Source organism: Thunnus albacares, chromosome 23 (genome assembly GCF_914725855.1).
Source record: "Thunnus albacares chromosome 23, fThuAlb1.1, whole genome shotgun sequence".
Classification (NCBI taxonomy): domain Eukaryota; kingdom Metazoa; phylum Chordata; class Actinopteri; order Scombriformes; family Scombridae; genus Thunnus; species Thunnus albacares.
In genome coordinates, this window is record NC_058128.1 from 19,077,749 (window position 1) to 19,088,654 (window position 10,906).

At 38.1% G+C, this 10,906-nt stretch overlaps 1 protein-coding gene across 1 annotated transcript; it reads left to right on the top strand.

The window, feature by feature from the left end:
• Positions 1–436: 436 nt before the first annotated feature.
• Positions 437–7,302, top strand: phyh (phytanoyl-CoA 2-hydroxylase). Its single transcript, XM_044343893.1, has 9 exons — positions 437–586; positions 2,083–2,138; positions 2,658–2,768; positions 3,041–3,209; positions 3,426–3,507; positions 3,645–3,826; positions 3,929–4,078; positions 4,334–4,468; positions 6,401–7,302. Exons 1-9 carry the CDS (start codon positions 521–523, stop codon positions 6,452–6,454), a joined length of 1,005 nt encoding a protein of 334 aa, XP_044199828.1. The 5' UTR covers positions 437–520; the 3' UTR covers positions 6,455–7,302.
• Positions 7,303–10,906: the final 3,604 nt, after the last annotated feature.

A 10,906-nucleotide genomic window follows, 5' to 3' on the forward strand; every position in this document is an offset into this window, starting at 1 on the left:
GCAGGTTTCTAACATGTCTGCTGCCAACCAACAAAGGAAGGTGAATGGAAATTAATTTATTCTGCTCAAATGAAGAAGAAATACTGTTTTGGGGTTGTTGTTTTTTTTGTTTTTTTTTTTTTTTACTAAGTTAACGTCAACATCTTTTTCCAGAAACTGTCCCATGCACTTTTTTGTTGGGACTATCTCTTCAGTATAGTGTGGATACAACAGGTTTTTGTTGTGATGTGGGCATAAATTTACCTTTTAACATACTGTGGTGTTCATGTCTCCTGTGCTACAGGTATTTAAATCCTAAGCTAGTTTTACTAGATCTTTCTGCACAATAGAAGACTACTGTGAATGAAACATACTGGATGATATAGGCGCTTTCCTCAGAATAGTCGGGCTGTACAGACCTGTATGAAACTGACAGTGGAAAGGGGGTGTGTGTTATCATCACTGTAACATTACCCTTTGCCCCAGTCAGGGATAGTTTTCCGTGTTTACCGGGATCACCGGATCACTAACTGACTGGAAAATGTCACGGGCTGCGGAGAGACTCAGACTGCTGATCAATCATCTTGATCGACCACCCGCTGTGATCGTATCCTTTTATTCCGCTATTTTCCGCTATGTTATAACAGCTCTGCCTGACAGAGCGGAACAGGCTGATCCGGTAGCCGTATGCTGCACACTGAGCGGTGGGCAGCTCGGCTGTGCCAGGCCGGGGTCTCGCGGTGGACAACAGGCCTCCTGGAGGACAGATAGAGAGATATAATGTAGGCGAGTAAATAGGTTTATAAATGCGTAATTAATGAATTTCTTCTAGCACTCAAAAGTACGGAAGTGGAGAACGGCCGTGCTTGCAATTATGTTTTTTAATGCCGTTATCTCGAGAAAACAAAAGGTCGATATTCAAAGAGCTTTATTGGCATGAAAAAAACATGTTGTTGCTAAAGCAGTTTACAGAAGATTCACATATGTGACATATTACATATACAGTACATATTAGATACACAGCTGTCACATGTGCAGCTTCTGTATTATACTGATGGAGCCCATTCTTTGATTGCTATACAGTACAATACAGTAACGAGATCAATTAACCTGTTATCACGAGAAAACGAGCTTTGTTATGTCGAGATAACGGTAATAAAGTAATAATTGCAAGCACGGATGTTCTCGGCTTCCATACGATTTGAAAGACTATTAATAACCAGTAAATTAATTAAATCAGAACACTTTCTGTGTTTTGCTTTTCTCTTTTCGTGCTGTTTTTTCATGCAGCATTAATGCAGGTTTAACAAAGTTGAGTTGATGTTGATCCTACACATGAACAAAGTAGCCTATCAGTGATGAAAAGTAACTGAGTACATTCACTCATGCATGGTACTTATATTATTGGATTATTATCATTATTGATGCATGAACATGTAAGGAGCTGCTAATGTTGTAGATGGTACTTGACGTACTACAGTATTTGGTAGTTCAATGTATAACAGTGCATCATTTTATAAGAAGATTATATGTTTTGTATGTAAAATCTTGTGTAAAGTGATGACGGTAACTAGATGTCAGAAAAATATAGCACAGTAAAGTATTTCCCTCTGAAATGTAGTGGAAAATGAAAAATACTAATATTTTATATAATAGTCTGAAAGGGGCTATAATGAGCATAACAAGTGTTTTTATTTTGGATACTTTAAATACATTGTGTTGCTAATACTTCTGTATGTTAACTTAAGCAAAATTTTGATTGCAGGACTTTTACTTGTAATAGAGTATTTTTACAGTTGGGTGTTGGGATACAGTTTTACTTAAACAGACCACTGTAAACCAAAGTGCACCTTGGGAAAAGTGTAAAAAAAAAAAAAAAAGTGTAGATATATTGTAAATGGGCTTATTAAGGCTACTTGTTGGATTTTGGGAGAAATGTAAGGGAGTAATGCATCTCAGAGTTTAGTTCTGGCCATGTATCAATCCCACGCAAAAATCTTAAAGAGAGTCGTGATTGGATTTTTTACCAAACTTGTGGAAATTGTACATTTCACTCAGCATATTTACTGCTTCCTGCCTTCCTCCTTGACTTAACTCCTTCAGGCGGCTGCACCAACTTCTGCCCAAACCTTCACCTACAGTCACCCACACAAGCTGAGGTAAGCTTCAGCTAAAACCTTCAGTTTTAGTTGATTTTGTAACTCCAATAGATTTTTGCAGCCTCAACAGTTGCCTCAGTCTAAAGGTTTTCTTATGCACAATTATGCAATCGGTGTTAGTCATTCCCCCTTTGACACAGTTTCTCCAGTGCTGCCTTCAGTCACGTCCCATAATGACCTACTTTCCTGCACTCTACTGTATGTGTGCATCTGTGTATTAGCAGCTGGTGGTGCATTCAGTTTCATTTATTCAGAGGACAACAACAAAACAAGCCTACCTTTAAGGTTGTTTAAAAGTTCCAGAAAAAGTCTCATATGTCCTTCCTGTTATCACCACCAGGTGGTAGTGACTGTTTTTTTCTTACTCATCAGCTTGAATTTACTGTAAATCCAAAGTGACTTGAATGCAACATTCACAAGCACACGATCTATCAATAATTTCCTGTCTACAATAGCTTTTCTTTCCAACTAACAATGAAAGTAGATAACATGGTGATATTGTTGTGTGTTTTCTGGTAGATACACTTTTGATAACGACCTGCTGACCCCAGAACAGCGACACTTCTATGAGGAAAATGGCTTCATTCTCATCAAGAATCTGGTGTCTGAGGAGGACATTGACATGTTTAGGTGAGATCAGTAACTTTGACAACTGCAAAGATTTTTTTCGTTTACCCCAGCGTATAAACATAAAAACACACTGTTTGTAACTGAGATTCAGAAATTCCATACTACTATTTTTGTATCTTTGTGTCAAAGTTACTCTTAAAAAGTAAACCTATGACTCCACAGTGCAACAATGAACTTTTGTAAAAACCTGCAGATAGACTACTTTTATATATTGCTACACAAAGTGCCTTACAATTGTGAGATGCTGAATGGGCTCCATGTTCGTTCTTCAGGAAGGAGTTTGAACGGATCTGTCGCCAGGAAGTGAAGGTTCCTGGTCTGGTGGTGATGAGGGATGTGGCGATCGTTAAGTCAGAGTTTGTTCCAGATCAGAAAGCGGTCTCCAAACTCCAGGACTTCCAGGAGGATCCTGAACTATTCCGGTACTGCTCCTTACCGCAGGTACAACAAGACACACAAGTCACTTATTTTACTCTGTGGGCTTCAAACTTTTTTTTTCCAAACCTTCTATCAGTTTATTTTCAAAGTTAGTATCAAAAACATAGAGATGAATAAAATTCTACAAACAAAACCTGATGTCATCAAGAGATTTGTATCTGCAAAGCTACTTAAGTATGAAATGATTTAAGCCTGAACACTGAACTGATTCTATGTCAGATCCTGAAGTATGTGGAGTGTTTTACTGGACCCAATATCATGGCCATGCACACCATGCTGATCAACAAACCTCCTGATGCAGGTATGAAGCGATTACAAAGAACAAGACAAAGATTCCCCACATATTTGAAAAGAAAAAACGCCACACACAACAGTGTTTCTTTAGTTTTTTTAAACCAGGTTCAGCTGTTATGAGATTTCTGTCTCCTGCTGTTTCAGGTAAGAAGACGTCCCGTCACCCGATGCATCAGGATCTGCATTACTTCCCGTTCCGACCAGCCGACCGGATTGTCTGCTCTTGGACAGCGATGGAGAAAGTGACCAGGCAGAACGGCTGCCTGGTCGTGCTGCCGGGAACACACACCAGCACGCTGCAGGAGCACGACTACCCTGAGTGGGAGGTACAAACACACAGTCAAGAAAATCTACAGGAAACATGATTACACTTGCAATGAGTTACACACACACACAAGCACTGCCTCTGCACTGTGTGTGTCCTTCAGGGTGGGGTGAACAAGATGTACCACGGAATACGTGGATACAACCCGCAGCACCCCAGGGTGCACCTAGAGATGGAGAAGGGTGACACGGTCTTCTTCCACCCGCTGCTGATCCACGGCTCTGGCATGAACCAGACAAAGGGCTTCCGCAAGGTACTACATTACCCATAATCCACCCAGTGTCCCGATATTTTTTGAAGCAAACTTGCTGAAAACTCAGAAGAAAATAGAAAGATTGAAACGATTAGAAATAGAATTATTAAAACCAATAACACTTTGATTCAAGATTTAAAGTAGCTTCTCTGGTTAGAAGAACTCACCAAAGTGGCTGAATATGAAAAGGCTTCATGTTGAGGAGAGTCACTCTCACCTAAACTGTGTGTGTGTGTGTGTGTGTGTGTGTTTCAGGCTATCTCCTGCCACTATGCAGGCGCTGACTGTTATTACATCAACGTGAAGGGAACCACGCAGGAAAATATCGAGAAGGAGGTGCAGGAGATCGCAGCCAGGAAGTACGCTATCGGCAGTGAAATTGCCTTCCAGGTGAGACATTTAAAATTCACATCTCATTCATCTTTTTAAACATTCTCTATTACAGTTACCGTAACAACATGGATGACATGGAAAAGGTTTTAAGTGTGTGATACTGTTTGGTTAAGTTTTGATTTTTGTATAAGTGTACACTCAATCATACACGACTGGATGTACAATAATTATGAGAATGAACAGCATGTAAGTTGTTGATATTTGGCTTGTAGTTTCTAAATGTGTCCGTTCTTGCAGGAGTACACTTTAAGCCTAGAATCAGAGGCTACAGATAGATGGAGGTGGCTGATAAAATGGAACTGTTGGCATGACAGTGAGCACTGATGACTCACAAAAGTCATATGCTTTACTATTTTTATAGCAGTTCCCGTAAAATAGATTTATAAAAATGAATGCAAGCATGCACAGTGTTGATATTTGCTGTCTAATCTCGAATCACTCCCTGTAGGAATGTACTTTAAAGCTTAGTGCGATGAGAGAGCAGAGAGCAGCAATAACAAACTGAACCCTTAAAGTTGTGTTGGATACAAAATTAGACACAGGTTTAGCTGTTAGATGTAATCATCTATGTGTGGGCTAAGTAGTCGCTACCCTGGCAGCCACCTCAGAATCTGTATATGGTGCCATTTTACTCATTTTGCAGGGTACACTCTGCTCCCAGTGATCCACCTGATGTTCACCAACATCTTAAGGAGATAATGTACATGTTCGTGATGTACACCAATGTGAAAATGAGTCATCTTTGTAGCTGAACAGATATTTATGAAGGGGTAAAATTGCAGTGGCATGTTATAACTAATGTCTGGCAGCACTAATAACATCACCAGTTTATACAGTATTTTGTTATTGTTTACAAGCAGGAGATACAGTTTGTGAGGAGGAGTGTAATAAAATATCCCATTATATGTCCCTGTCATGAGCTACATTTACTTTGTGGTCAGCCTTCGCAAAGAAACAAGCATATTGTAGTTGCGAGCCTGGAGCCTAATTCAGCAGAAACACAGCAGCATGTGACTTCAGTGTTGATACAAGCCATTATCATACATAGAACTGAAATCAAGCAAAGCAAGACTCTCATAATAATGAATCTTTAGAACACAATTAAAAGTAATTTGGCTAACTTGGTAATTGGCTAACTTATCACATTCGATGAGCAAATGTAAACAGTGAAAAAACATAGCATGAAGTGTCATGTTTTGCCAATTTGCATTAATATGCAATATGTGATTTTGTTGAAACCTTTTAAACTCCTTCATTTTTAAAGGTCATGTTCATATTAATACTTACCATGTGACATGGAAGTAATTGTTGCATCAAAAAAATTATTTTACTGAAACACTTGTGAGTAATAATTAGAAAGAAAAGTAAGACATTAAAGGTGCACTCCCAGTGATTTTACACATGAAGTTCAGTTTACTTGTCACGAGGAGTCCTACTCACTTGCCTGTGAAAACAGTTTTATAACATCTTACACGGCTCTGGAGAGAGTTTTCCAAAATTTGAAAAATTAACCCTGATGATGTCATCAGGGTTATTTTTCAATTTATCTTTAGACTTAAAACTTAACAGAAAGCCAGAATTACAAAGTGGTGGTGTTGCAGGATTTGAAAGAAGTGGGCATTTATAAGGCATAGGGAGTCTAAAGAAAGATGTTATTGCGTTGCATTATGGGAAATGTAGGATGCAGTGTTTCTGGAACTTGAACTTGAATATCTAGGCCTCTGCTGCTTCTATTTCGACCATTCCTTTTTAAAATGTGTTTCTTGCAAGTTTATGAAAGTGAAATACTAAATTGCTGGAATATCTGTTTAATGCAAATTACATGAAAAGCACTGAAACCATTAGTTCTAATATTTGGCTACTGCAGACAAGAAAATCCATACAGTTTGTTTTTGGTGAACTGACCCTTTAACTCTTTTGCTCCTGCAGGATACCTGGGCTGTCCGAGGTCGCCTGGTGCAAGGAGAGAGGATTTCACTGTGAGGTCACCATGGACGTGCTTAAATCTACGTCTACATCACTGCTAATCCCTGAGCTGAAATGAGAGCAGATTGATATAGTTGCTGGGTATGAAGCAACAGGTCTTTTACATTAGCATAGAAAACATTTTAGGCTTCCTTTTAATTGAAGCTGAGTACAGAAAAAAAAGATCTTGTCATCTAATTGTTTGTATCCTACAATTTCTAATTTTCTTTCGTAGTGGAAGAATGTAATCTCTAGATTACTGGGAGCTGGGCTGTGTCTTGCAGGATATATCAAAGAAGAGGAAAATGTCTGCAGAGATGAGCAAGTAGTAGTATTTTAGAAATATAATATAGAGCGTGTTGTTCTCACCAACAACATAAAGACAGGAACTGTTATTTAACTAGAAAACATCAGTTATCTCACCTCCTGCTACTTGCTTTACAGTATTTTACAGGGCAAAATGCAGTTGAAATAACACCAAAACCTTAACAGAAAGGGATGTTAGCCGCACAGATAGACAGGCTTGAAAAAGATGATTTGTGGCATGTTAATTAGGACAAAAATGAGTATTTTTATAGAGTGAGTGAGTGAGAGAGAGAGAGAGGCAGAGTGAGAAGAGAGATTTTAATGAAAGTGATATTTAAGCAGAAATGTAGAAATCACCTGGGTTGACTGTGGTACTTGTCAATAAACACTAACAGAGGCCTTGAGCTTATATTGCCTTATAAATTTGTCAAAGTGTTAATTTTCTTGTGTCTGTTGATATGATTTTAACTGTTTGATGATGAGTGAATGGATGCTGTTTTAGGATCTTGTTCTGATCAGTTTAATAGCAATAAACTCAGAAATGACTTGTATAATAATGACACTTTTGTTTTTCATTTCCTTTCAACCTTCAGACACAGAAACATACACACATGCATTATCAGTGTTTAGATGTGTTTATTTACTGCTTAACTTATCTGATGAATCTTTGTTCACTTTGTATGTCAAAGTTCACTTTGTATGTCAAAGCACTAATGATGCTGTGTGAAAGGTGAGAATGTACAATTATGTAATCAGAGGGAATAATCCAAAAACAGGAGGGATTATGGGTAGAAAGAATATCTTGGAAAGCTGAACAAAATGTCACAACAGAGAAGGGTGTACATAAAAGTGTTAGACTCAGATTTGTTTTGGATCGACAACCAACAGATTGGCAGGAAATAGAATGCTGTCTCATAAACAAGCTGCTTGTCAGTCATGTGACTTCTGTTTCAACCATAATTAGCCTAGAATTGGACAAAATCAAGCTAAACAAACCAAAATGAAACTCGGAAGTTATCATTAGTTTCTCAGCCTCGGTCAGCTGACTTTGCCTTCCACACATGGCACAATATTTTACGATGGCTTTGGCTGAGTTTCCACATTTTTCAGTGTGCAAAACTCCGAATGCCAAGAACCAAACTGACTCTAAACTTTTAAACAGAAAATACTGTCCTTATAAAGAAAGTGCAAACACTAAATCACGTGCAGAGTCCTGAGAATCCAGACACCTCATATTGGCACAACTTTCAGTACTTAACATGTGTTTGCAAGCATTTCTCCATATTTTAACATTTCCCTGGAGAGCAGCAGCATAATTACTTTTTACTTCATCACCACTGGAATACATGTCAAAAGTAGGCAGCAGTGGAAATAGAAAAGGCAATATGTGTCAATATGTAGCAACGTACTGAGTAATTGTTACAATAGTACAATACAATAGTGTAAACTGTTTACAGTATTACTTAGCTTACTATGTTTTAGATGATTAAACTTACAAGTGATTGGAATATCTAAAGTTTGGTGTTTCAATGGACCTCTGCATAAATTCCAATTTTCCCCTCATTATTATTTGTATGATCTTGAGGAAATGGCCACTGCAGACTGTTTTGTTAAATATTAGTTCCTGTTTGACAGCCTTATTGTCAAATGATCATTTTATTTTAAAATGCTACAATGATTCAAAATCAGTGATAAACATATGAATTGCTGTGACACTCTAATAAACCTTCTGTGTGATGTATTACATAGAATTACATATTATATATATCTATATAGCATTTTTTGTGAAGAGTTTTGAAAATTGAAAATCTGTTGTGAAAATTGAGCCAAGAAATTATAAAATACTGGATGTTGCAACAGTAACGTTGTTGGTTTCAGAGGGTTCCATCTGTTTTCAGATGGAGGTCCGGGCTATTTCCTGGCTCCCCGCACTGGAACCCTCCAAAAAAAACACTTAATCCAGCAGTGTGTCTGTGGGTGTATTGAAACGATGTCTTTGTTCAAATCCAGAGGGAAGCTCAGCTCTTACATTCATGCAGAAATACAGGAAGTTCATTCACATGCAGCAGAGGCTTTATTACTACAGATGAAGGTGGTAAACCGCTGCTCCTTTGTTGAAGTGCACACGTACAGCACATACACTCATGCACGTAGAAACATGTGATACATACACTCACTGCAAGTACACACACAAACACAAATCCTGTATATTGATGCTCAAATGAACAGAGACACACTTAAAAACTGATCAAAATAAGCTTCAGCTGAAGCAGTCATGGGGACAGAAATGCACACACAGCAAATAGTTTCTTTCTTTCTCTCTCTCTCTCTCTCTCTCACACACACACACACAGTGACACACATCTAACTTCAGGCATTCACTGCAAAATCTTTCCCAGACTGCAGATCTGCTGTCATTTTTCTAAGCTAAGTTGCGAGTCATCACTCTGCCCAGTTTCCTTCAGAGGAAACTGTAACACATTTCAGATTTCATTACATCTCACACAAAGGACAAACCAGCAGCAACTGAGGATCTTTGCATCTCTCATTTCAGGCAAAACTCGTCATATAGTTCAGTAGTTTGCAGAATGTTGTAGAATTAAACACAGGTTAGTGGAATAAAGTATGTATGCTAAACCCTGAGATCATTCATACCAGTAACGATAATTAATGGGTCCAGTACAGCGACAAGATGTTCATACCTGCACACACTATGCCTGCAAGGTAAATATACACCATTCAGTATATAGAGACAAGTAACAATGCACAATAGAATATGTTGTAAAGCCAATAAAAGGTATCCCTGAGCCCAGCAGTTTGTTAAATTCTATATTATCTAATAGTGCTTTAGGTTGGGAGTATTTTGCAACACCTTTACATTATAAATGAGGTCACAAAGTTTGCAGGGCAGGGTTTTTTATTTCTTATTTGTCTTTTCAGGGGATTTAGGATTGATTTTGAGTCTTCAAACTGTAAACTGACCTACTTACCTCACTTTGTACCAGCTCAAGCTTCATGAACTTTGGCCAGCAAACTCAGTTATGCTCTTTATACAGAAAATACACAAAACACTGTGCTTCTCTACAAATATAACATGGAAAGCTGTATGAACCTGATCTAACAAAAGGGCCATTGACCTCCTGGATGATAAGTGATTGGCTGGTGGTGAGAGATGTGCTTTCATTTGTGTCAACGCGTTTGCAAAAATTACACATCATATGTGTCATGATTTCAACAAATGTTAGCAAAGTGATGCATCTGAAAGCTGCTTTCCAGCATTCAAAATGACACTGAGTGACCTCGGAGGAGTCACAGATATTACATAACAACATTTTAGAATGCCCTTGTCGCCTTGTCGCTGAGAAACAACTTAAATTTAAGTAATAAAGTGTGGTGTGATTACTGTAGTCACAAAAGCAGCAGATCAGCCTGTTACTTCAGGTTATATTCCATCCTGTTCCCTTTTCACTCTCACAGAATTAGAAACAGAAGCACAAAGTCTTCATTTCTAACAATACTTGCTTGTGATCAGGAACATGATTCCAGAGAACTATTGGACAAAAGCAGAATTCAGAAATCCAGGATAATTGAAAAAGTGAGGCTTGAAACATAGTGAGTATTGCCTAAAGGAAATCCACATTATGCACAATTCCTGCTGTGCTAATTGACAGGTGTTTTACAGAATTCACAAACTGTCAGATGTCTGTACACCAAACACCTAGAGATACAACTGGGCCTGGAAATCCTGAAACTAGAAAGGGAAGTGATTTCAATGCACACTGTAAGCATGACTGTAACATAATGTATTAATCATTGTTGTTCTCTCTCCCAAGCTCAAAGCTGACAAGTGACGACTGCAAAATAAAAAGGTCAAAAGACATTGTAGTGTCCTCCCAGTTTCATGAATGTACAGTACACTATATAGTTATGTGAAATGAGACTATAATTTGGGAAGATTATACAATTATGAAACCTAACAACAAACTGTGTGCTATCAATTCCAAATAAAATATATGTACACAGGGAAGAATGACATACACTGTCCTTTATTAGTAAGGGATAGGCCTCATCAGCATTTCTAATCGTCTCAAGATGTGCAATTATATATGTATGTATGTATTCATCAAACCCCTGACAGCAATATGAACAGTAGGCCTAACAGTA

Bases quoted from the DNA above. Each gene is read 5' to 3' on its own strand.
- phyh (XM_044343893.1), top strand. From the start codon at position 521: ATGTCACGGGCTGCGGAGAGACTCAGACTGCTGATCAATCATCTTGAT. The intron at 4,079-4,333 runs GTACTACATTAC...TGTGTGTTTCAG, and splicing joins AGACAAAGGGCTTCCGCAAG to GCTATCTCCTGCCACTATGC. The intron at 4,469-6,400 runs GTGAGACATTTA...TTGCTCCTGCAG, and splicing joins GCAGTGAAATTGCCTTCCAG to GATACCTGGGCTGTCCGAGG.